General features: G+C 48.1%; 2 protein-coding genes across 2 annotated transcripts in view; both read left to right on the top strand.

The window, feature by feature from the left end:
* Positions 1-5434: 5434 nt before the first annotated feature.
* Positions 5435-11500, top strand: RPS7 (ribosomal protein S7). The gene is made up of 7 exons (XM_081253671.1): positions 5435-5557; positions 5765-5848; positions 5954-6025; positions 6209-6352; positions 7130-7194; positions 10344-10494; positions 11389-11500. The coding sequence occupies exons 2-7, from the start codon at positions 5774-5776 to the stop codon at positions 11464-11466; spliced, it is 585 nt and encodes a 194-aa protein (XP_081109797.1). The 5' UTR covers positions 5435-5557; positions 5765-5773; the 3' UTR covers positions 11467-11500.
* Positions 11501-20024: 8524 nt separating this feature from the next.
* Positions 20025-26309, top strand: part of COLEC11 (collectin subfamily member 11) — a 31572-nt gene continuing 25287 nt past the window's right edge. The window contains exons 1-2 of the mRNA XM_081254020.1: positions 20025-20107; positions 24158-24300. Of these exons, the coding sequence (XP_081110146.1) occupies positions 24183-24300 (118 nt within the window). The 5' untranslated portion in view covers positions 20025-20107; positions 24158-24182. The remainder of the gene's footprint in view (positions 20108-24157; positions 24301-26309) is intronic.

Raw genomic sequence — 26309 nt, 5'->3', positions numbered from 1 at the left:
GTCTGTAATTTTCTTTTTTTGTAGCATCTTTGTCTGGTTTGGGTATCAGGGTGATGGTGGCCTTGTAGAATGAGTTTGGGAGTTTTCCTCCCTCTGCAATTTTTTGGAAGAGTTTGAGAAGGATAGGTGTTAGCTCTTCTCTAAATGTTTGACAGAATTCACCTGCGAAGCCATTTAGTCCTGGACTTTTGTTTGTTGGAAGATTTTTAATCACAGTTTCAATTTCATTATTTGTGATTGGTCTGTTCATATTTTCTATTTCTTCCTGGTTCAGTTTTGGAAGGTTATACCTTTCTAAGAGTTTGTCCATTTTATTGGCATAGAGTTGCTTGTAGTAGTCTCTTAGGATGCTTTGTATTTCTGTGGTGTCCATTGTAACTTCTCCTTTTTCGTTTCTAATTTTATTGATTTGAGTCCTCTCCCTCTTTTTTTGATGAGTCTGGCTAAAGTTTTATCAATTTTGTTTATGTTCTCAAAGAACGAGCTTTTAGTTTTATTGGTCTTTGCTATTGTTTCCTTTGTTTCTATTTCACTTATTTCTGCTCAGATCTTTATGATTTCTTTCCTCCTACTAACTTTGGGTTTTGTTTGTTCTTCTTTCTCTCGTTCCTTTAGGTGTAAAGTTAGATTGTTTATTTGAGATTTTTCTTGTTTATTGAGGTAGGCTTGTATACCTATAAACTTCCCCCTTAAAACTGTTTTTGCTGCATCCCATAGGTTTTGAATCGTCGTGTTTTCATTGTCATTTGTCTCTAGGTATTTTTTGACTTCTTCAGTGATCTCTTGGTTATTCAGTAACGTATTGTTTAGCCTCCATGTGTTTGTGTTTTTCACATTAAAAACACCTATTAAATGTACACATGCAACATTCTCTCAGGTTCCAAGTTTTAAAAGTTCAGCACATGCCATGACGGTTATGAATTAGAGTCTAGGCAGCCTCTGTCCTAAATCTGTTAGTAGATAAATCAATCAACTGGTCTTCAGGTTGGGAAGTAGTTTTCAGTCCGGGAAGATCTAGAATTTTGTATAGAAATGTCTATGAGAATTAGACCCATTGTACAAATAACTTTCAGTCAAAGGAGAAAGAGTACAAACTTGGTCTATCTCTCATAACCATATGTAAGGGATAGTTTCGTCTGTTTAGAGTGACAGCCCAGTGGCAGTTATTTGAAATATATATCTGAGTAATAGGTTTAGACTAATGATTTTTAGGTGAAACCTAGTTTTAGTATTGGTATATCTAAAGAAAGCTTTAGGTTCTTTAATATATGTTAATTGGATTTAAAAGAAGTTGTTAGTTTTTAAGAAAGTTTTCTTACACAATTGTTTCTTGAAATACTAAAAGAAATGCTTGAAGTTACGAAGATGCTGCATCTCTTCCCTCGGAAAAAGGAGGAACAACCTGCAATATGGGCACTTGACTCTATTCCTCATCAGCTGTACACAGGTCACTGGACAGAGGCCACCTCGACCTCTGCTCACAGCGTCCAGGTCAGCCTGGGTTGGTGTCCTGGGGCCCCTTAATTCTCCCTCATGCCCTTGTCCAGATGCTCACTCAGTAGCATTCTTGGGGGGAGGGAGAAAGGACAAAATGCCATTTTAACATTTGGGTTTGCAGCTGGATTTCCTAATACAGCCATTTTTCATTGCTTGCTTCACCTACTTGCACCACTTTAAGGCTTTCCTGACCTTCCCGGTCAGCAGGCATGTTTTAGTTGTAATGTGCCTATTCTTCCCACAGCCAAGGCTTTCCCCTGCAGGAAAACTAATGCAGCCTGAGGCTAGGAGGGAAGAAAGGCATCATTATGTTGCACCTGTGACTGATGCCAGCAATTGAGCAGGGCCCTGAGTGTGCAGGAAAATGGCTGTCATTAAGCCTCTACACATGCTGTGCCTTTCAGAGCGGACATGGAGTTAACTTCATGCCTGGATGAGCAATGCAGTACAATTACATCTAATACTGATGTAGCAAGCGGGGATGACCTCATCTCCCTTGGTCACCCTTTGGTTATTCCCATTTGCAAAGGGCTTACAAGACAATGGATTGAGGTACTTGTTAGAAGTTGATATATTGACAGTGATGCCAATTGAATAACCAACTGTAAGGTAGATGTGGGCTATTTATGCTCCATTAGCTAACGAAGGTGTTGCTGTATTCCAGTATGGCAAGGACTCTGTGTTCGTAACAGCACCTCTCCTGAATAAACAACTCAGAACTGTATTTCAGTTAGGCAGAGGCCTAAGTAAAATTTGACTCCAATGCCTCCAATCTATACTTTTTCTATATTTCTTTTCTCCTGTTGTAAAACCTCTCCTTTCTAGGTATGGAGTGACCTTCCTCTGACCTCTGGAAGGTCAAATCTTCCTAAAGAAGGGGTGCTTTGCTGTCCTCCCTAACAGACTCCACTCCCCAATCACTGCCCAAATGTTCTCTTATACCTCTTTTATCATGTCCCTGCTCTTCTGCTAAACTAACCCTGGGGGTACGTGCTGTGTTTCCAGGTAGTATTTTCATTCTTACAGGAACTGGAAATAATGTATTGACTTGAAGGTTCCCCATGAAACCTACTTAAAAAGGTATCTTTTACTGTCATGAACATTAAAAGGATAATAAGGGGATATTACGAACAATTCTACTCGCATAAATTCAACAATTTAAATGAAATGAACCAATTCCTCTAAAAGCACAAACTGCCAAATCTCATCCAATATGAAAGAGATAATTTGAATAACCTTGTAACTATTAAGGAAATTGAATTCATAATAGTAAAAAACCCTGGAAAAAGAAATCTCCAGGCCCTCATGATTTCATGGCAGAATTCAACCAAATGCTTGAAGAATTAACACTGATTCTACACAATTTTTTTCTGAAAATAAAAGACGAGGGAGCACTTTCCAACTTATTTTATGATGCTCGTATTAACCTAATACCAAAACCTGACAAAAACAGTACAAAAAAGAAAACTACAGACCAATGTCCCTTGTGAACATAGACATAAAATATCCTCATAGGGCTTCCCTGGTGGCGCAGTGGTTGAGAGTCCGCCTGCCGATGCGGGGGACATGGGTTCGTGCTCCGGTCCGGGAAGATCCCACGTGCCGTGGAGCGGCTGGGCCCATGAGCCATGGCCGCTGAGCCTACGTGTCCAGAGCCTGTGCTCCGCAACGGGAGAGGCCACAAGAGTGGGAGGCCCGCGTGCCGCAAAAAAAAAAAAAATCCTCATCAAAAATGTTAGTAAATGGAACCCAGTAATATGAAAAAGAATTATATCCTATTTCCAACTGGGGTTTATTCCAGACATTCAAGGTGGGTTCAATATGTGAATAACAATTAATGTAGTCTACAATATTAACTGGCTAAAAAGAGAAACTCACGTGATTAATTGATGCATAAAATGCATAATCCCACTTATGATAAAAACTCTTAGAAAATAGGGATAGGAGGGAAGTTCCTCAATAAATAAAGATAAAGAATATCTATGGAAGCCTAAGGTTAACATCATATACTTACTGATGAAAGACAGAATTCCCCAGGGATTCCCCAGGGATGGGGAACAAGGCAAGGATGTCTTCTCTCACCACTCCTCTCATCAAAGTACTGGAAACCAGAAAGTACTTTACTGAAGGCACTTTTGGAGTGCTGCTTTGGTGGAGTGGCTGACACAGAAGCCAGACTGAAAAGGCATGTAGAGCATTGAGATGGAAATGGTTCATCAAGAGGGTTCAGAATGGCTGCCCAGATAAGACTGCAGATGCAGCTATACTTTCTTGAACAAGTCCCAAGCTGACTCTTTAATTTTCCAGTGAGATAGTTGCCCTTTTTTTTGAAACATTATTAGAGAAGCATATATAGCTTTAAAAATCTGAGATGAACACAATCTTAGCTTATTTAAAGTTGTTGGAAATCTTAGAGATCACCTAGTGTATTGTTTTCCACATTTTCCACAGCGCCTGGCCCATGTAGATAATTGCTGTTAAATTTGACAAGTGAGGAAACTGAAGCTCATGTAGACTAAGTTATCTCCCCTTTGCCAGATAAGGTGGCACAAGTAGTTCCCTGCGTCGGAAATGCCCTTCTCCCTGGTGACTACTCTTCCACATTGCAGGTTAATTCCATCTCTTCCAAAGAATTCCCTGACTTCTTAAAGCATGAATCCTCCTGGCCACCTTTACTCATTTTACTGTTATGTGTTATTACAATTCATCATTATATATTTAGCCATACAATTTATGGGATATTATGTTCACTAAACTGCAGTCTCGCGAGGGCAAGGATCCAGTGGGTTTCCCTTATAACTAGCACCTAGGGCAGTATTAGCACGGAACATTCACATTAACAATTATTTGTGAATTGTAATTTTGGCTCCTGTCTAGGGCAGGGAGTGCTTTACACATGAGTTTCAAGTGACAGGACGGTAGGCACTTTTCCAACAAAACATTCTTCTGTGTTGACTTCTTGGTACATTCTAAAGCAATTCGCCATGTCTCACCACACCTTGACCACATCCATTTCTCCAGCTCGAGCCCCGAATCTTCCCAATCATCTTTCCCCTGCTCTGGCCCTCCTCCTGGAATCGCGTGTCCTGCATCTGGCCCCCAGGTCTTCTCCCCTTGGCGTGGTTCTCCTCCAGCTTCAGGCCGCCCCACCACCGCCGTTCGCAGATGTCTCAGAATTGTCGGCCGCACCAAGCAGTCAATACGAGAGCCACTTGTGGCCTGAAAATCACATTTATTCGTAAAGCATTTCGTTTCCAAAGAGCTTTCACAAATGTCATCATTTGGGTTCTCTACACACATCCAAGTCTGTGACTCCTTCCGATTGCTTCAGCAGGGACTTTAGCTTCCTCGTGTTTTTTGTTTTTTAATTTATTTGTTTTATTTATTTATTTTTGGCTGCATTGGGTCTTCGTTGCTGCGCATGGGCTTTGTCTAGTTGTGGTGTGCGGGCTTCTCATTGTCGTGGCTTCTCTTGTGTGGCGCACGGGCTCTAGGCACGCGGGCTTCAGTAGTTGTGGCTCGCGGGCTCTAGAGCGTAGGCTCAGTAGTTGTGGCGCACGGGCTTAGCTGCTCCGCGGCGTGTGGGATATTCCCTGATCAGGGCTAGAACCCATGTCCCCTGCATTGGCAGGTGGATTCTTAACCACTGCGCCACCAGGGAAGCCCCTTCCTCGTGTGAAGTTAGCCTTTTTTAAACGTTCTAACCTCAGGGGTAGCCCAGGTTGCTTTTCTCGGGCCCGGGTCTCCCGCCCAGACTCCAGCCCGGCCACCCGGCTACCGCCTCGAACCTCCAGAGAACGCAGAAAAACTCCCGCAAACCGCCCAGAAGAGGAGGCTCTCGCGGGCGAAAAGCGTAGCCAACGCACTGGTCCTCCGGAGCCTCTTCCTGGGACTCTCTAGGTTTCCACCGTTTCTCAGTGGTTCTTCCGGTTTGGAGACTCGCACTATTCCCGCCTCTTCCCCTCTGCCGCCGGGATTTAATGAACTCTCGCGAGATCTAAGCCTCTTCCTAAGCCTACTGGAGTCGGCGGCGGCAGGGAGCTTCGGCCGCTTGGTCAAGGTATGTTGTCCGCCGCCGCCGTGCTGGTCCCACGGCTTTGAGGGGCACACGTCTGGGGTCCCCGTGTGGGGATGCGGCCGATTACCCGGCCTGCGGGCCCCGATGGCGTGTGCGGGGAGAGCTGGGGCTGGGACCGGGGCCGGGCCGCACGGGCGGGTGGGCGGGCGGGGTCGCGGGCCGCTCTGCTTGAGCGCTCCGTGCTTCCAGGTGCCGGCCATGTTCAGTTCCAGCGCGAAGATCGTGAAGCCCAATGGCGAGAAGCCGGACGAGTTCGAGTCGGGCATCTCCCAGGTGAGGGGGCGGGCGGAGCGCAGAGGCCGCGCCGGGGTCCGGGGTCTGGGGTCCGGGGTCCGGGGTCCGGGCGCTGACGGTGCTCTCCTGCCTTCTCTCCCGCAGGCCCTCCTGGAGCTGGAGATGAACTCGGACCTCAAGGCCCAGCTGCGGGAGCTGAACATCACGGCCGCCAAGGTACAGTGGGGTCCCTCCCGGGGGTTGTCGGGGCACGTGCTGTTGGCGGGACATCCCAGCGAGTCGGGTGTCGAGGGTGTGACGGTGTCGGCGCGGCGCGTTACCGCTTCAGCTGGGCCAGACCGGGAGGGGCGGCGCTGGGGGCCTAAGAGAGCGTGCGTCTCTCTGCTCTCTCTTCCCCAGGAAATTGAAGTTGGTGGCGGTCGGAAAGCTATCATAATCTTCGTTCCCGTTCCTCAACTGAAGTCTTTCCAGAAAATCCAGGTCCGGCTCGTGCGGGAGCTGGAGAAGAAGTTCAGCGGGAAGCACGTTGTCTTTATCGCGCAGGTAGCTGTCCTGCTGCTGAATGCGCCGCCTTGCGAGTCCCGTAAACATCCCTCGCGAGTGTGAAGAAGCTGTTCCCGGAGGTTAGGGTGCTCGCGCTGGGCTAAAGGGAGGCGGCGCACGGCCACTGTTAACGGGAAGGCGGCTCTGTGTGTGCAGCGCCGTCGGTGCACCGGGGGTGCACACAGGTGATCGCGGTGAGACGTGCGCTTGCAGTGAGCCTGAGTTTTCAGCCTGATGGAATTGCCTGTCTGAGGCTCAGCGAGATTTTCCTGCCTGGTGCGTCAGACGTAGGTTTGGGGAGGAAAAGAGATGAAAAGAAATGGTATGTAGGGAAAGCGGAGCACGGTCGAGAGGTTTTGTTTTGTTTTTAAAGTTAGATCTGGCCTTCCTGCAAACAGAAATCTATAGAAATTAAGTGCCTGGCTTATGAGGAATTACGGAGTGGTGTCCTGGCTTAGTACCTTAAGTGGGTGGTGGGCCGGATGGGACGTGAAAAGGGGTGTGATCTTTGGGAGAGCAGCCATATCGTGGAGCAACCGACTCTTTCCAGTTGCATTTTAATGTAAGTCATGGGTTCTGAAAGAATGAGAAATCGGGGAGTACTTAAGAGGATTTCTCAGTAATTTGTTGGGTCTAGGTTGTTTGGCTTTCTGGAGCTTTGAATTTATTCAGCCACTGAGTCCTTTGGTTTTTAAAGCAGGTTGACAGTGCTTAGTTTTCTGCCGACTTACTTACGGTCTTTTTTGTTGTTGTTGAGTGATAATTTTTACCTTACAGAGGAGAATTCTGCCTAAGCCAACTCGAAAAAGCCGTACAAAAAATAAGCAAAAACGTCCCAGGAGGTAAGTTTCAGCAGCGTGAAAAACGTACCACTCTTGTCAACAATTCTTGACTGGCGTGTGTTGTTTATAGTCAGAGTTGCAGTAGGCTTCTAAAATTAAATATTGTTAACGTAGAAGTCCATTCACACGGGAATTTTTATCAAGTGACTTAGTTTTTTCTGTAATTATATGCAGAAATGTTTTAAAAGTAACTCTGGAGGTAAGAATTACGTATATTCACACAGGTGGTATGATAGGTTACTGTTACAAAAGATGAGATTGTTTCCTCCAGTTCATTTTGCAAAGGGTAGGAACAGTGGGGAGCAATCTTGAGTGCCGTGGGGTAAAGCACACCAGATGTGCAGGTGGGCTGCGACCTGTCATCCTCATTTTTTAATTTTGCTGTGGATTACGGCTGAAAGATTAGATTTTTCTGTTGCTCACATCACAGGTTAAAGGTGTCAGTACAGTTGTAGTTGCTGATGGACGATGCTTTGTAAATGTGATTGAACTGCAGGTTATCTGACATAAACTTAGATATTGGAAGTTGGCTCTTTGATCTGGGCCTTCTGGTATTTTGTTGAAGTCTCTGGTTTCATAGACTTGGATTATTGGATCGCTGCAGATCCTGCCCTTGGACCAGTTTGAGAAAAAAATACTCAAGCATCCCTCTAATTGCCCTAGAGGCCAGCCTTGTGAAGCACTCTGTAGCGTTAGCATCGCTACTTAAGGGACGAGGAAACTCACCCATCGTGTGCTCATCACAGCTGGTATTAGTGACGCTGGAATTTAAAGTCGGTCTTGTTTCTAAAATTCCTACAGAATAGGAAGTGATGGGTGTCCAGTTTGTGGGCAGATGTGTTGTACCATGCTGTGGTGGAGGGGGGAGAGGGAGTAGTGGTGACGCTGGAAAGGCCGGTTCCAGGTTTTCTGGAACTCAGAGTGTTGGTCAGTACCTTGAGCTTGTTTTTTGTTTTTTTTTTAATATAAATTTATTTTATTTATTTTTGGCTGCGTTGGGTCTTCGTTGCTGCGCATGGGCTTTCTCTAGTTGCGGCGAGCAGGGGCTGCTCTTCGTGTCGGTGCACAGGCTTCTCATTGCGGTGGCTTCTCTTGTTGCAGAGCACGGGCTCAGTAGTTGTGGCTCGCGGGCTCTAGAGCACAGGCTCAGTAGTTGTGGCTCGCGGGCTCTAGAGCGCAGGCTCAGTAGTTGTGGTGCACGGGCTTAGTTGCTCCACAGCATGTGGGATCTTCCCCAGACCCGGGTTCGAACCTGTGTCCCCTGCATTGGCAGGTGGATTCTTAACCACTGCACCACCAGCGAAGCCCCTAAGGTTGTTTTAAGGGCAGTTGGAGTAGCTGGAGTACCATAAGAATTTAGCTTTTTTTTTTTTTTTTTTTTCCTTCTGGATAGTTTGCAAGAGATCAATAACCAAGAACGTTTAGTTTGTTAATCATGATACTTAAAAAGTGGTTTTATTATCTCAGTTCTGGCAACCCCAGTTAGTACTTGAGTATAAATACAGATCCTTTGCTTTGCACCCAACTAAGGCACTGACTCCAAAATCTACAGCCTTAATTATCCCTCATCCCAAACCTGTTCCCACATTTTCTCAGGTAATGACTTCAACCCGTTCCTAGTGACCTGGTCTAGACTTGGAGTCTTTGTTCTCCTACACTGAGGTCTGGTTGGGAGGCCAGAGTGAATCCACCCCTTTCCAATCTGGTTTCTTGCCTTCAGATTCATTTTCCTTCGCAGTCGTTATCTCTCTCTTACAACAGATTAAATGCTGAGATTTATGTTTTCTTTGGCTTCTGATCTATAGCAGGGTTTCAGTTATTTTTCTTCTGAAGCAGATTAGTTCCTATGCTTTGTGATTATTAAAGTTGCGTTGCCACTGCTCCCCCTTAAAAAGTCTTTAGACTGGGTTGGAATTTGAGTCTGAGGCTAGCTTTGATTCTGTCCTAATTTATGTTTTGAAGGAAGTAATTAGCAAGTTTCCATATGTGTGCCTACCTAGTCCTGTAAGAGTAAGAAGTGCTTAGTCGGTGGTTAGCAGCCATTGATCGATTGGGCCATCTGTCTCATTTGCTTTTGGAGAGGTGATAAAGGCTTTGGAAAGTGGGTCCACCATGGGGCAGTGAGGCCTTTGCAGTTATTTAGGAGCCCCTTCTGCGTGCGTGGGAGCTGCCAGACAGGAAATAGAAATGAGTAGAACACAGCGTCTGATCCACTGAGGGGTGAACAAGACCGAGACACATTCCATATTAGAAGGTAGCTGCATAAACATTGAGAACGAGAGCTGTCTTTTCGTTCGCTCATTCCTGATATCCTGTGGTACAAAGCTGATACTTTAAAAGTTTGGAATTAATTGAACCTTCTCGTCAGGCAGCCAGATGGGTTGTGAACTTGAAATGATACTCAGGAGAGGAGCGAGGTTCCCTTGGCAGTTTGTGTGACGGGAAGGGTTGGAAACTGGGGACCCTCGTAGGAGGGGCCACAGCCTAGAGCTGATGATAGAGCAGTGTCTTTGGGATGGGATGTCACCTCATTCCATCGCAGGGAACAAGGGGGGGTTGGTGCATTTTGGAGGCCAAGGGTCTTTAGTAGGGGAAGTGTGTAATGACATCAGTAATTATTTTGATAGCAATGGATGGGATAGTTCTGGAGAGAGGAAAGGTTACTGCAGTGATTTAGTCGAGAAATACGACTGACAATAAACCTAAAGATAATGTATAAAAATAAAAGTCATCGTTAATCTCCATCCCTTGGAGAAAATCACTCATAATAGCTGGTGTATGTGTAGTTTACAAGATACCACGTTTAAAATACGCTAAGCTTTTGTAATAAAATAATAGGGTGTCGGGAATTCTCTGGTAGCCCAGTGGTTAGGCCTGGCTTCAGTTCCTGGTCAGGGAACTAAAATCCCCCACGTCGTGCCATGTAGCTAAAAAAAAATAGGGTGTTTGTTAACCTATTCTAGTTTGGTAATGGCTCTTGGTGTGATACATTAAATGAAAGTAGATTACTTGAAAGCTAGTGTTAATCTGGTTTCAGGAATCTAGAGTTTGCCATTTATGTTTCTGACTTCAAGGGGTGCCCTTGGGGCTCCCAGGAGGGCAGACCTTGCTAGATTTCTCACTTTTGTCACTGTATTCTATTCTTCAAGCCGCACTCTGACAGCCGTGCACGACGCCATCCTGGAGGACTTGGTTTTCCCAAGTGAGATTGTGGGCAAGAGGATCCGCGTGAAGCTGGATGGCAGCCGACTCATAAAGGTTCATTTGGATAAAGCACAGCAGAACAATGTGGAACACAAGGTAATAGGCCTTGTTTATTATGGAAAGATCCAGAACAGATAAGGGTAGAATGCAGCCTAACCCATCCCCATGTGGCACCAGAACCAGTCTTTGTGAACTGAGGGCCCACTTCCTCTTGGATTATATGTCAGGTTTTAAATTGGGGTGGTTTTTTTTTTTTTTTTTTTTTTTTTTTGAGCTGTGTTGTGTCTATGTTGCTGCGTGTGGGATTTCTCTAGTTGTGGAGAGCCGGGGCTCCTTTGTTGTGATACGCAGGCTTCTCATAGGGGTGGCTTCTCGTTGCGGAGCACGGGCTCTAGGCTCACGGTCTCAGTAGCTGTGGCTCGCGGGCTCTAGAGCGCAGGCTCAGTAGTTGTGGCGCACGGGCTTAGCTGCTCCGCGGCATGTGGGATCTTCCCCGACCAGGGCTCGAACCCGTGTCCCCTGCATTGGCAGGTGGATTCTTAACCACTGTGCCACTAGGGAAGTCCTGGGGGATGTTTTAAAAGATGGAATTCTCTACCTTTTAAGTTATTAGAGAAATTGAAGTAAAGTAGTTCCATGGTGTGACTTTTAGTAAAGCTGTTTTTATGGGCGGGGTGGTGGTTGTGTTAGAATCTGGGGAGAACTGTCACTTTGCTTCATTCCTGGTAGAGCATTAACCTCTGGGGTCCCCCAGGGTCTGCCGAGTGGCCTAGAGGAGCCAGCCTTCGGGTGCAGTGCTGTGGAGGCCTGTGCCACGACACTGGAGAGGAGCTTGGCCCCAGGTTGGGACTGTAGAGGCATGTCCAGTATATTCCTTCTCTGCCTGGTTGCTGAGGAGAAAAACCATACAGGGCACAATTTCACAGTCTTTAGGCTTTAAGACGAATGTGTATTGAAATGTTTTGTGATGAGTTATTTCTTTTCTCTTAGGTTGAAACGTTTTCTGGTGTGTATAAGAAGCTCACGGGCAAAGATGTTAATTTTGAGTTCCCAGAGTTTCAGTTGTAAACAAAAATGACTAAATAAAATATTATTCACAATATTCTGTTTTGGGTATGTTTTTCACAATTAGAGAGCTGTGGGTGCACAGCTGTGTGCATTATCAAGTAGCTTCCTACACAGGCTGGAAGATTTTGAACAGAGAGGGTGCCTGTAGTTTGTGTCCGTGTGCTGGTTTCAGGTGTACAGCAGTGATTCAGTTATACATATATATGTTCTTTTTTCAGATTCTCTTCCCTTAGGTTATTATAAAATACTGAGTACAGTTCCGTGTGCTCTACAGCAGGTCCTTGTCGGTTATGTCTTCTGTATTAGAGCCAGTTTTTAAATTGCACGGCCTGTCTTGGGGGCCGTGAGAGGCCAAGGGCCGCCCCAGCCCCGGCGTCTGCCGCCTTCACACAGCCGTCCTTGCTGCCCCTCCCCATCCTGCCTTCCGCTGTCACCTTTCCACACCCTGCAGGCCTGTCCCTTCAGGCCGGGGACAGTTGTTGACCTGGAGTCACAGGATGTGCGGCCTAGTGGGCAGGGGCCGGGCGGGCAGCAAGCGGGGCGGGAGGCAGGTCAGCTCGCCCTCCACGGCTGCGCTCACTGGGCCCTGGGAGCAGGGTCCCTGCACCAGCGGCAGCCAGCAGCTCGGGGCTTGGTGGAATGAAGACACCTGGGCCCGCCCTGCCTCCTGAATCTGAAGCTCCAGGGGCGCCCACCATCGGGGTTTTCAGGGGTCCTCCAGTACTGCGTTCCCTGATGATCTGTGGTGATGTAACGTCATTGGACGTTGTAATATGTTGTATCTCTGAGGGGTGAAGCCAGAACCTACCTCTTGTCACGACGGGGTGCCGTGCGCTCCAGATTTGGGCCCTTGGCTGTGCTGGCTGGGATTCTGGGCCACGTCCGCTCTGTGTCCACCAGCGAGCAGGCTCAGTGGATGGGTGGGTCCTCACACTTGGGGAGGGGGGCCTGGTGTTTCTCTGGGCTGTCGTGGGCTCTGGAGAAATGAAGCCTTCAGGCGGAAGCAGGCCGCGGTTAACGTCCTCGTGGACGAAGTGTCGAAGAGATAGGGCTGCACGGTGCTGTGACCTCGGGGGAACGTTCCCAGCCAGAGACACATGGGTTTGATCTGGCTCTTGTGTCCAGATTTCTCAGTTATGTCTGAGAAATGTAAATAATAACTGGGACATGAGCCAGATTCTTGTCCCAATCCCCTGGAAGTGGCCCATCTCTTTGGAGGTCAGAGTTCCTGAGGGAAAAGCCTGTTCCTGGTGGCCGTGACTTAAGCGCGTTCCAGAACAAGCCAAGGGGAAGGAGGAAAAAGGGAAGAGGGAGACAGGGAAGGCCCCAGAGGAGAAGCACCTAGTGATTCTGATGGCTTTTTGGTACTTGTTTGCAAAGCAGGTGTAAACATGATTTATGATCTAAAAATGGTTATAATTTGTAATCTACTGGAAATAGGCAAGTTAGTATAAAATTATCACTTATTTTTGTAACTGAGAGTAATTCTCAGGTTGTTGGCGCTTTTTATAAAAAGTGCTCAACATTTCAGGACACAGAAGCAGAAGGTAAGTACCCCCGTCTGTCAGCTGTGAGACAAGAAAGGGGGCTGGGAGGAGGGAGGGTGGCCTTGGGATGGCTGTGTGCTATCTGCTGTCCTTGAGGTCTGGTCGGCATGTCCCCTGCCTGTGTGATCATGGGCCAGTGCTCTAGTTCTCTGCCCTGTCTCCTGAGCTGTAAAATGGAGTGATGATGCCTTGCTCGGGGGCTGGTTGTGAGGACTAAGTTAGTAATGATGCTGATCCGAGCCAGGCCCCCGGGAGCTGAGCCTTCACCCCATGTGCATCAAACAGCCCAGCGACCGCGGCTCAGTGACATGGGTGTGCAGGCGCAGCCACCATCCCAGTCGTCCTGTCGGGGGTGTCCCAGTGGCCGTGGGCATCTTTGGGATCTGGCCAAGGGGTTCTCACCTCTGCACTCTTGGCATTTGGGGCTTAGTTATTCTTTGTGGTGGAAACTCCTGGGCGTTGTCGGACGTTTAGCAGCGTCCTGGAAGCCAGTGCCCCTCGCCCCCTCCACGGTGTGACCACTAAGAATGTCCTCAGAACATTGCTAGATGTCCCCTGGCGGGGAGTTGGGGCAAGGCTGAAGCTGGGCTAGGGTTGCATTATTGTGGATTTAAGTTGGTTGAGTGGTTCACAGTGATTTCCACGTACAAAGAGCTCATCAGTTACAGCCTGGACAATGGTGTGGTCAGTTCAAAAACAGATTATTCTCTGCACAGAACAAACTCAACATACCTGAGATCAAACACCTCACATGAAAGAAATGAGTTTCTTCCAAATTTCACTACCAACCTAAAGAAGTACATGACATACCAATAATGGCTTAGGAAGTTGAAATAAATGTTTTAAAAGCTACCAATAATAAATTCAGATAACCATGCTAGGGAAAATACTGAGTTATAAGGTCTATTCTTTCAGTAGAAAAGCATTGTCATGGCAGGAGGCAAGGACAGCATATGCAGCCTAATAATATAGAACAAAAGAAAGGGAGTGTCGGGCAGCTTTTTTTAAGTGCAAGTTTTAATTTTGAGACAATTGTAGCTTCACATGCAGCTGTAAGAAGTAAACCAGAGGACTCCGTGTACCCTGTCTCCCCAGTGGTAACAGGTCCTGCGGGAGCAGGGCCCACAGCACGGGTCACGGACGTCCCTCTGTTCCTCTCTTACACCACGCCCACCTCCTCAGCCCCTAGCCACCACTGGTCTGTTCATTTTGTAGTTTCATCATTTCAACACGGTTCTATAAACGGAAGCAGGCAGTGCAGAACCTTTGTAGGACTGGCTCTTTTCATTCAAAATTCTCTGGAGACCCTCCCAGTTGGTGCTGTGTCTGTAGTTGGTATCTTTACTGCCGAGCGGTGCTCCCTGGTGTTGAGGACCAGAGTTGCTTTAACCAGCCGCCCATTGAAGGACATCTGAGTTGTTCTCAGTCTGGGGCTGTTAGGGATTCAGCTGCTATAAACCGCTGTGGATGTTCAGGTTTTCATGTGAAGGTAAGTCTTGGCTCCTGGGGTAAACGCCCAGGAGTGCAATCACCGGGTTATAGGGTAGTTGCATGTTCAGTGTCTTAAGAAAGTGCCAAACTGTTCCCAGAGCGGCTGCACCAATACATCCCCCCCAGCTTGTCATCCTCAACAGCATTTGGGGTCCTCGCTCCTTTCAGTAGCAGCCATTGTGACAGGTGTGTGATGTACCTCACTGTGGGTGTGAGGGGCGTTTCCCTGGTGGCCAGTGATGTTGGACATCTTTTCATGTGCCTCTTTGCCATCCGCACAGACTCTTGGTTGCAATAGCTTTTCATGTTGTGGCCCATTTTCTAACTGGATTGTTTGTTATTTTCCTGTTGAGTTTTGAGAGTACTTTATATATTCTAGATAAAAGACCTTTGGTAGATATATAGTTTGTGAATATTTTTTCCCCTCCTGTAGCTTGATTTGCATTTTAATAGCGTTTTCATTTTGATGAAGTACAATTTATCAATTTTTGCTTCTGGGGATTGTACTTTTGGTGTTTTGTCTAAGAGCTATTTGCCTATCCCTAGATCCTGAAGATTTTTCTCCTATGTTTTTTCTAAAAGTTTTATAATTTTACACTTAAGTTCGTGATCTATTTTGAGTTAATATTTGTATAAGGTTCACCTGTTGCCTCTGGATGTTGAGCTGCTCCAGCACCATTTATTAAAAAGACCATCCTCCTTCCACTGAGTTGCTTTTGCTCCTTTGTCAAAAATCAGTTGGGTCTAGGGAATTCCCTGGTGGACCAGTGGTTAGGACCTGGTGCTTTCACTGTGTGGCCCAGGTTCAATCCTTGGTCGGGGAACTAAGATCCCTCAAGCCACGCTGAGTGCCCCCCCCCCCACCAAAATAAAAATCAATTGGGATGTAGGCCAGTTAGCACATGAAAAGATGCACTGGTCAGGAGGGAAATGAAAGTCAAAACTACAAAGAGAGCGACATCACACCTTTTGGGATGGCTGCTATCAAAACAAAACAAAACAAAAAACAGAAAATAGCAAGTGCTGGTGAGGATGTGGAGAAATTGGAACCCTTGTTGGTGGGAATGTAAAATGGTGCAGCCACTTTGGAAAACAGTACGGCAGTTCCTCAAAAAAGTAAAAATAGAACTACCATGTGATCCAGCAGCTTCACTTCTGGGTGTAACCAAAAGAATTAAAAGCAAGGTCTGGAAGAGATATTTGTACACCCATGTTCATAGCATTATTCACAGTAGCTAAAATGTAAAAGCAACCCCAGTGTCCACCAGGGGTTAAAAGGATAAACAAAACGTGGTCTATACATACAGTGGGACATTACTCAGCCTTAAAAAGCAGGGGAGGGACTTCCTTGGTGTCCAGTGGGTAAGAGTCCACGCTCCCAGTGTAGAGGGCCCGGGTGCGATCCCTGGTTGGGGAACTAGATCCTGCATGTGTGCCACAGCTAAAGATCCCGTGTGCTGCAACTAAGACCCAGTGCAGCCAAAGTAAATAAATAAATATAAAAAAAAATTGGACTTCCCTGGTGGTGCAGTGGTTAAGAATCCACCTGCCAACGCAGGGGACATGGGTTCGATCCCTGGTCCGGGAAGATCCCACAAGTCGCGGAGCAACTAAACCCGCATGCTGCAACTACTGAAGCCCACGCGCCTAGAGCCCGTGCTCCACAACAAGAGAAGCCACCGTAGTGAGAAGCTTGCGCACTGCAATGAAGAGTAGCCCCCGCTGTCCGCCAACTGGAGAAAGCCCACACACAGCAATGAGGACCCAATGCAGCCAAAATTAAAATTAAAACAAAACAAAATAAATTTAAAAAAAAAAAAAGGAAGGGGATTCTGACCACTGCTATCACATGGATGAACCTTGAGGACGTTAGGTTAAGTGAAATAAGCCAGTTACACAAATACTCTGTGATTCCACTTACATGAGATGCTTAGAATAGTCAGTTCATAGACATGAAAAGTCAAATGGTGGTGGCCAGGGGCTGAGATGGGGGGACAATGGGGAGTTATGCTTAATGGGGACAGAGGTTCAGTTTTACAAGGTGGAAAGAAATATGGAGCTGGATGGTAGTGATGGTTGCATGACATTATGAATGTATTTAATACCATTGAACTCTACAGTTAAAACGATTAAGAGGATAAATTTTATGTGCATTTTATTTTAAAAAACAAAATCAGTTGGGTACATTTGTGTGGGTTCTCTGTTCTGTTCCATTGTATAATAAGTCTTGAAACTAGGTAGACTGATTCCTCTTACTTTATTCTTCTTTTTCAAAATTATTTTAGCTATTCTGGTTCCTTTGTCTTTCATATATATTTTAGAATAGTATTGTCTGTATCTGTAAAAACTCTTGCTGAGATTTCAGTAAGAATTGTGTTAAGCTTGTAAATCAGTTTTGGGGGAAATGACATCCTTCCTACGCGGAGCCTTCTGGTCATGAACACGACATGTCTCTCCGTTTGTTTAGATCGTCAGTGATTTTCTCACCAGCATGTTGTGTTTCAGCGTATAGGTCCTATGCATGTTTTGTTAGATTTATACCTACAGATTTCATTTTACTGAGCAATTGTAAATTATATTGCTTTTAATTTCAGTGTCCATACGTTCACTGCTAGCTTATAGAAATACAACTGATTTTTGTATGTTTATCTTGTATTCTGAGACCTTGCTGAACTCACTTAATAGTTCTAGAAGTTTTTTGTAGACTCCTTGGGATTTTCTTGGCAGAGAGTCATGTCATCTGCAACAAGGGACTGTTTTACTTTTCCGTTTCTGATCCCTGTGGCTTTTGTTTCCTTTCCATGCCTTCTGCATGGGCTGGAACTTCCAGCATGATGCTAAATAAGAAGTAAGATTGCTGTCCTGATTTTCCTGATCTCAGGAAGGGATACTCAGCCTTCACCTGAGGATGATGTTAGTGCTGGTTTTTAAAAATAGATGCTCTTTGACGAAATAGAAAGACGTTTTTCCAAAGGACATCCAAATGGCCGACAGACACATGAAGCAATGTTCGACATCGCTAATCATCAGGGAAATGCACATCAAAACCGCGAGCTATTGCCTCACACCTGCCAGAATGCCGGTCATCAAGAAGATGAAAGGAAATGAGTGTTGCCGAGAGTGTGGAGAAAACACTGTTGGTGGGAATGTGCATTGGTGCAGCCACTATGGAAAACAGCATGGAGGTCCTCAAAAAAGTAAAAATGGAATTACCATATGGTTGTGCAATTCCACTTCTGGGTATTTATGCAAAGGTAATGAAAACATTATCAAAGGATGAAATCAAATGAAAACATTATCAAACCCTCCCACATTTATTGCAGCATTATTCACAATAGCCAAGGTACAGAAACCTAAGTGCCTGTCAAAGGATGAATGATAAATGTGTGAGATATATATATATATACACACACACACAATCGAATATTATTCAGCCGTGAGAAGGAGGAATGTCTTTCCATTTGTAATGGCGTGGTTGGCCCTTGAGGTCATTATGCTAAGTGAGATAATCCGGACAGAGAAAGACAAATATTGTGTGATATAACTTACATGTGGGTCAGAGGAAGCCAAACTCGTAGAAACAGAGTGGAGTGTTGGTTGCCAGGGTTGGGGTTGGGGGATAGGAGAGATGTTTCAGGGTACAAATGTGCAACTAATAGATAAATAAGTCCTGGAGATCTGGTGCACAATATAGTGAATATAGACAACAGTATTTCACTTAAATCATCAAAATTCCTGAGAGACTAGATCTTAATTATTCCCACTACAAAAGAAGCAATGACAACTATATGGTGTAATGGAGTGTAACTAATTTTACAATTGTAGGCAGCCATATTACCAGGTACAGGTGTATCAAATCAACATGTTATATACCTTGGACTTGCACATTTTATGTCAAATATATTTCAGTAAAAAAATATATCTTTTATCCAAAAAAATGGATGCTCTTTGTCAAGGTGAGGAAGTTCCCTGTCTATTCTTATTTTTCTGAGAGTTTTTATCATGAAAGGGTGTTGGATTTTGTCAGATGCTTTTACTGCCTCGATTGATATGATCATGTGATTTCCCTCTGTTGGCTTGTTAGTATGGTGGATTACTCTGGTTGACTTTTTTTTTATATCCTCCTTCTTTTGTTTAATTCTTTATCATTCCATTGTGAACATTTCTCCCGGTCATTAAAATTCTTCAAACACTGCATTCTTTTTTTTTTTTTACATCTTTATTGGAGTATAATTGCTTTACAATGGTGTGTTAGTTTCTGCTTTATAACAAAGTGAATCAGTTATACATATACATATGTCCCATATCTCTCCCCTCTTGCATCTCCAAACACTGCATTCTTAATGACTGGTTGATTTTTGAATATTGACCCAGCCTTGCATCCCCAGAATACCCCACTTGTTTATAAATAGTTTGCAAATCTTTTTATATGTTGCTCAATTCTGTTTGCTGATATTTTGTTAAAGATTTTTGCATCTATATCCTTGCGGGTTATTGGTCTGTAGTTTTCTTCTTCGGTACTCTTTGTCTGGTTTCGGTATCAGGGTAACACTAACTTCATAAAATGAATTGGTAAGTGTTCCCTCCTCTTCTACTTTCTGGAAGAAGTGTGTAGAATTGGTGTTAATTTTTCTTTAAACGTTTGGTAGAATCCTCCTGTGAAACCATCTGGCCTAGAGGTTTCCTTTTAGGGAGTTTTAAAATTGCAAATGCAATCCCCTTAATTGCTATAGGGCTGTTAAATTCTCTGTTTCCTATTGGGTCCACTGTGGTTGTTTGTGTTTTCCAGGAAGTGGTCTGTTTTCATCTAAGTTGTCAAATTTTCTTATGCTATCAGGTGGTTTTAATAAAAATCCATTCTTTTTCATGGATTTTGTGGTGTGTGTGGAATTTGTCAGTTCCGACATTTGTAATTTGCTATGACTTCTCTTGTCAGTCTTAACATTCACTTTTGGACCTCACGTTTTATGATCATAATTTGATCTGTGTCTTTTTCTTAAAGGACCCCCATCTGCCCCTTGTATAAGTCAGGCCACACAGAAGCTGGATCTGCCCAGCCCCCTACAAAGACGTGGATTTGGCATGTGTTTGTTGCCTTAAATGACACTCCAGCGAGCCGAGGGAGTTCGGGGCCTCACCACCGGTTAGGTCTCGACACGCAGCAGACGAGTACTTTATGCTTTTGGAGTGAAACCCATATGGAAAAACCGCAATATGTCAGCCTGTATTTAGTCCTGTCTGTGTGAAACCAGGTGATAGTTATTGCTCTTCTTTCTACTTTCCTAAACTTCCACAATACACATGCTTATTTTTTCAAAAAATGAAAGAGAGGAACAGAAAAGGTGGATAAAAAGGGACTGACTGGGGAGTTTGGGGTGCAGAGTTAGGGGGCGTCTCCAGGAGGGGCCCCAAGACCCCGACATCTCACGTGTTTCCAAGTTCCCACACTCCCTTCTCCGCCTGATGCATTTCAAACAGGAAGCTGTTTGCAGATAATACCGCAGCCCCAGCCTGATTTGCCGGGCAGTCTGACAGCCAGGCCGCTTGCCCGACGTGTGGGACCGCGGACCAAAAACAGCAGCCTGGCCTGGCGCACGCCTCAGGTAGGGACGCTCTGCTGGCCACTCTGCAGCCTTGGGAGCGGGACAGGGGTGGGGAACCCGCGGGAGATGCTCAGGCGGGAAGGCGAGGCTCCTGACGGGGCACAGGTAGGAACTGGGTGCAGGGCCGAGGCATTTGCTCTCAGATCGGGTGTGTCGCAGGGATCAGGCCAGAATTCTGAGGCTTGATTGATTTGGTAGCTCACGGTGGAAACTTCCTGGAGCCGAGCGCTGAGCACCAGAGCTACCAGTTACTAGGAGATGATCAGGTTTCCATAGATTCAAAGGGGTGACGCAGTTTTTCCTGCATCCCAGCCGGGATACAAGCGGCCGCAGAACCCCCATCCCAGCCCCTGGCACACACACCTTCCTGAGCAGCCAGTTCAGGCTCCTGGGGCCTGGTGGACCCTGCAGCGGGGGCGACGGGGCGACCAGCTCCTCTCTGCTCAGTGGCCAGCCTCTCTGTTTCGGGCTCAGTGGTGGGAGTCCCAGATGTGGGGCGAAAGGCGGGGCTGGAGAAGGCAACTTTCAAGGGCACATAGGGTCACCCTGTATGGGGTGGGGTCATCCTGCCTCCAGAATTGGATTCCACAGCGTCCCAGGGGCCCTCCTGCCTTGACCCTGGCTGTCGGCTGAAGTTAGGCAGTGCTTCTGAAGCTAAGAGGTAAAGTTTGGAGGCCACTGAGTGTGCATAACTGGATTTTCCGTTTGATGGGAAGCACGTTGCGCGGGTGGCAAGCAGAGCAGCGCCCCAAATGTTCGCAGCTGCTCAGTTCTGTTTACGAATTTGAAAAATCTATATGCCAGATAAAAGAACAGACAGATGATTTGCATAAGGCTAGGGGGAGGTAATAGCGAAAAGGCCTCTGCTTGCTTCACGGTCTTGGTAAAAAGGTAGGAAAAATGTGTGCCCTTGGGGAGAAAGTCTGTCAGGGCCATAGTCGCTGGCACTGTAGGGGTGGGGGTGGGGTGTCTGCCTGCCAGTGAGACCCCCGATGCTTCTAGGGACGTGCTTCTCTGCAGGCATTCACGGTGCCCGTAAGACGGTGGGCCCTGCTGTAGACATTTAATGAAAATGTACAGTTGCACGTTTGGCCCATTAAGCCTCATTTTTTCCCCTATTTCATTCTTATATCGTGTTTCTACCAAGAATTCCAAACTGAATTTCCTTTCTTCTCGGCCAAGCTGGCCTCCTTCACGGAGGGGCGGCCCCGGCTGGGAGATAAGGATGTTTCTCTTGAAGAGACCCAGGAGGAGCTGCAGCCTCCCCGTTTATAAAACAAAATTCCTCTTCTAAGAGGGCAGGAAGGAGCCCGAAGTCTGGGAAAGAGGCTCCCACCCAGGGCCCGCCCGCACTGATTCCTGCTGGCAGGACCCGTGGTGGGCCCAGAGGGCCAGTGGGAGGGCAGCCCCGGCTTCCCGGCACTCCGGGCTCTCTGCCCCTTGCTCTCCCTTCTTGGGAGGTGGCATCTGATCTCCTTGAGGCCGCTCCTGAGGCTTCTGCAGTGTGAGAGCAGTGAGGCTTGCTGAACAGAGGTGGCTGCCTTCTGACCCAGTGGTCTCTAGCTAGAGAGGAAATTCCCATGTCAGTTTCCAAGACATTTAAAACAATCTAAACACAGCTGGCCTCCCACACATACCAAGAGGCAAGTATCCATTGGCCTGAGCACAAAAGTCAGGGGAGCAAGTGTTTATCGTGGCTTTTTAAAAATTGCCAGGTAGTTGGCAGGTAACATTCTATTATCATCGCCTTCAAGAAGTGCTTCCTTGAAAGAAGCAAACGACTTTGCTGCTAAAGCAGCAGCTACGCTCTTTATGGTTAAGAGCACGATGTGATCATCCGGGCTGGCTGCACACTTGGCGGTGCTGCTTTGTTCAAAAACCATTAGGAATTCCAGGCCACAATCCCATTACGCGGCCCTTACTTGGGTCTGCACAGGGCGCATGTCCGAGGAGCTGGCCCTGGGAACACCGTGTGGACCTTGGGCGTGATTAACACCATGGGAACATGGAAAACCATCAGCAGGAGGAGAGCATCACGTTCTATGTGCGTTGCAGCTGGGAACCTCTGCGCGTTCATTCATTCATTCGCCCATCCTTCCGTTCACTCACTCAGCGCCTGCAAACCCCAGGCCTGAGTGCTCCAGGCTCTTCCAGTTACGGCCCCAGGTGCTCACGGCAGCCGATGTCCAGGACGAGCTGCTCGCTCGGGGGTCAAGGCTCAGCTGACAAAGGAGACGGAGGGAGCCAGCTCACCGGGGCCGTGGGCACCTCTCGTCACTCTTCCCCGTGGTTCCAGCGTCGGTGTGAGCGCAGGGAGTGGGCGGGGGTGACAGGCGGCCACGCGTGAAGGGCCCCGCAGCCTCTCACTGCCTCCTGTTCATCGTCTTTAAAACCAGGGACCATCTACGTCACCAGGTGGTCCGGGGACTAAATAAGACGTGTGTGTCCATGTTTGGTGCGCAGTAAACGTTAGCTCCTTTTCTCTCCACCAAACATGAATATTAGAAAATTAAATAAAATAAAAGCCCACTGCTGCTGTGACTGAGGGGGGAGGGTGGGCCCTTACTTTGATTCGGGGAAGCTGACAGTTAGGCAGAGTGAGCAGTGGTGCTGACAGGACAGCCTTAGGAAGCCCCAGGTTCCAGCCCATCATCATCACTTCTTAGTTGTCACTGAGGTCCCTGCCTCTGGCCTCCTGGCCTGTGAGGCTGGAATGACGTGCCCATCCCTGCGCAGCGTTACAGGAGCACCATGTTGTCCCCGATCTGGTGAGCAGTCCTCCCCCTGCCTTGTCCCTACAGGATCAGATCTGTGACCACACGTGGGGAGCCGGGGCCTCACTGCAGCACGGCACAGATGACTCTCACCTCTGTCCCCTTCGTGGAAGATCTGGCTAAAGCTCAGGCTCTTCACGGGGGGCACAGAACGCTCTCACTCAGCAGCTCTGCTTCCAGCCCTTCATTTGTCTGGAAGCCAGGGCCGGCTGTGGGACTCCTTCCCAGGGTGTGGTGGCCAGGATGTCAAAAACTGCTGTCCAGTGGGGCCGGCCCGGTGCTGAGCTGTGTGCACCGCTGCCTGGTCTTCCTCAGGGCGACCCCAGGGGGCTTGCCTCGCTGTGAGGTGAGGGAACAAGCTGACAGGAGATGCAGTCTAGCCAGGGCGCTGGTCCGGGTGCAGCCAGATGCACAGCTGTCTCCCAGCACTGCGGCATCCAGACACCAAGGTCCCATGGGGCAGACCTTAAAGTCTGCGTGCTTCCTCACTGGTCCATGGTGGGGGGACCGGCACAGGGACGGGGGGGCCAGCTGTGTCCTTCCAACCTCTGTCCCTGTCCCACACCCTTTGGTGATGGGGGCTTCCTCATTGACGTAAGGACAGAATAAGCTACAGGTGTGTGTGGCAGCATGACATTGATGAATCCTGGAGCGCGATGTTGAGTAAAGTAGGTAAGACGACACACAGAGTGACCAGTATCTCATAAAACTCAGAACCCGGCACACTAGACACCGCGTTGTCTAAGAACGCATCCACTGCTGTGCACTGAGCCTGTTTTGGAAACAGCAGGAGAAGGTGGGCTCGCGGGTGAGGAGAGCGGCTCCTCCGAGGGGAGGCCGGGGGCGGGATGGGCACCAGGGACTCGGGTCACAGGGGGCCGGATGTGTGAAGCCGATGTTCACCAATGTTTGTTTTATGGCTGAGTGTCCGAGTTTTCCCGTAACGGTAAACACGCCTCTGTGTGTATCAAGTGTCAGTTATAAGGAATCAGAAGAAGCATCCGGAGTGGTGACTGTTGCCACTGCTGGGCGAAGGGGACGTCTCGGTGGAGGTTTAAGTCGGCACCCGAGTGAGAGAGACAGAGCGACAGAGAGGGAGACAGACAGACAGAGCGACAGGGAGAGAAAGGCCCCAGAGCACAGAGAGCCACTCCAGGACAGCTGCCACCGTGGCCCCGAGCGGGCGGGTGTGGTGGCCGGCGCGCCTGCACACTGTCACTCGCTGTCCCGGTTCCCGGAATTCCCGTCACTGTTTACTGCTTCTCCCTCCCTTCAGGAGTCAGCGTGCTGCGAGGCTCATCATGAAGCGGGCCCTGGCTCTGATCTGCCTGGCCTTCCTGTCGGTGCTGCGGGCCGGGGGCGCCCAGCAGACGGTGGACGACACCTGCTCCGTGCAGATTCTCGTCCCCGGCCTCAAAGGTAACTTCCGCCGGGCCTCCTGGAGGTCAGGGCCTCCCGGGCAGCAGCGTGAGCGGCGGACGCAGCACTCATCCCGCATCCCAGGGCCGGCTCGGGGCCCGGCCGCGGGCAAATCTGCCCCGTCGATGGCCCTGGTCCCCCCTTCTGTAAAGTCCAAGGTCAGACTGTACGTGGCGTCCACACTGTCTTCAGGTGAGGGATTCTGTAATTCTGAAACCAGACGTTCGTGTGCAGCTCGGTCCTCTCCGGAGGGACCCTGTGAGGCGTCCGAGGTGTGTTCCAGGCACTGCACACGTCACCTCCAGCGCCCCTGAGGGTGAGATGCTCTCATTGTGCAGATGAGGCCCGTCCAGGCTCAGGGAAACTTAGCAATTTGTCTAAGTGGGTTGCGTAGCTCTGAAGCCTGGGCTCCTGTTACGGTTACTGAGAGGTCTTTTTTTTTTTTTTTTTTTTTTTTTTTTTGCGGTACGTGGGCCTCTCACTGTTGTGGCCTCTCCCGTTGCGGAGCACAGGCTCCGGACTAGCAGGCTCAGCGGCCATGGCTTATGGGCCCAGCCACTCCGTGGTATGTGGGATCTTCCCGGATCGGGGCATGAACCGGCGTCCCCTGCATCGGCAGGCGGACTCTCAACCACTGTGCCACCAGGGAAGCCCTGGAGCTCTTTATTCCTTCTTCGAAAAATCAAAAAAACCTTCTCCTGAGCTTTTTCTGTAATTCACCTCCAGGGGCAGCTGCCTCTGCAGACCAAGGATGGGTGGGCGCCAGCACAGGGGGAGGACTTTCCCTCAAAAAGTCACCGGGTTCTACCACGCACGGGCAGGAGATCCCAAACCTTGTGGCTCCCAAGCAGGACCAGCTCCGTAATTCGAGGGGCCCAATGCAGATGAAAATGTGGGATCTCTTGTTCAAAAGTTAGAAAGAATTTCAAGACAGGGACAGGGCGCCTCCACCAGGTGGGGCGAGCTGCCCCTTGGGCCTTGTGCTCCTAGGAGCAGCGGGCAGGGTCCCGCAGCCCCAGATTCCAGTCTGCCCCTCCTGGCCCTCTAGGGCTGCGTGTGCTCTTAGTAATGAAGTGACACGGCCGTTTGTTTTCTGCCCTAAAATTACTCGGGGCCTCTGAAGCACACAGCTCCTGACTCTGGAGCGAATCTCAGATAACCTGGGAAACACACACCAGGAGGAGGCCCTAAAGAATGGTTTAAGTGTATATTTATTGTTATAGAAAGAGCCAGTCATTTTTATTTATTTATTTATTATTATTGTTACTCTTCTGGCTGCACCGCAGCTTGTGGGATCTTAGTTCCCTGACCAGGGATTGAACCCGGGCCCCCTGCATTGGGAGTGTGGAGTCTTAACCACTGGACCGCCAGGGGAGTCCCAGAGTCAGGAACTTTAAACAGGCTCTTCCTAACCCCATTAAAAATATACAAATACACAGAAATAGGAAAAAATCTAGACGGAGATCCACTGGCATGCTGGCAGCAGTGCTGCTCTCTGAGCACGGAGTTGTGGGTGTCTGGGAAAGCTCGGTCCAGATATTCTACTGTTTAGCCACATTCACAATTTAAATATTAAACCGGGACACTATCAAGATTCAGATGTCTCTGGGTTTTCAAGCACATCTTGAGGGTCCTCTGAGACAGATGCTTTTTGACATCTGCATTGGTGACTATTTCTGCTGCATCCATATTAAGGGCGTTCCAACCTGCATGCTCGGCGGGTCCCCTGCAGTGCTTCCTTCTCCGAGGGTGGCCCGCTCCAGGGACACCTCACCTCCTGTAAGCAATGATTTCTCACCACCCAACACTGTGCTGTGGTCGGTGATGAGCCACTGTATTGCCAGGTGGAGGCATATGGTCCACAGAGAGCCGACCTGCTGTCACTGTCCTGCTCCTACCCCGCTCGCAGACTGAATGTCTGCGGTGGGCCCTCCAGCCGAGGGTTCTGCCAGGGAATCCGCGGGGCCCCTGCTCTCCAAGGCTCATCTCCTGGCAGGTGGTCAGACAGG

This window comes from Mesoplodon bidens (genome assembly GCF_964165515.1).
Source record: "Mesoplodon bidens genome assembly, chromosome: 14".
NCBI classification, from domain to species: Eukaryota; Metazoa; Chordata; class Mammalia; order Artiodactyla; family Ziphiidae; genus Mesoplodon; species Mesoplodon bidens.
This window is presented reverse-complemented; position numbering and strand designations above follow the sequence as displayed.

Excerpts from the sequence above, each read along its gene's own strand:
- RPS7 (XM_081253671.1), top strand. The coding sequence starts at position 5,774 with ATGTTCAGTTCCAGCGCGAAGATCGTGAAGCCCAATGGCGAGAAGCCG. Across the intron at positions 6,026-6,208 it reads TGAACATCACGGCCGCCAAG|GAAATTGAAGTTGGTGGCGG; the intron begins GTACAGTGGGGT and ends TCTCTTCCCCAG. Across the intron at positions 7,195-10,343 it reads AAGCAAAAACGTCCCAGGAG|CCGCACTCTGACAGCCGTGC; the intron begins GTAAGTTTCAGC and ends CTATTCTTCAAG.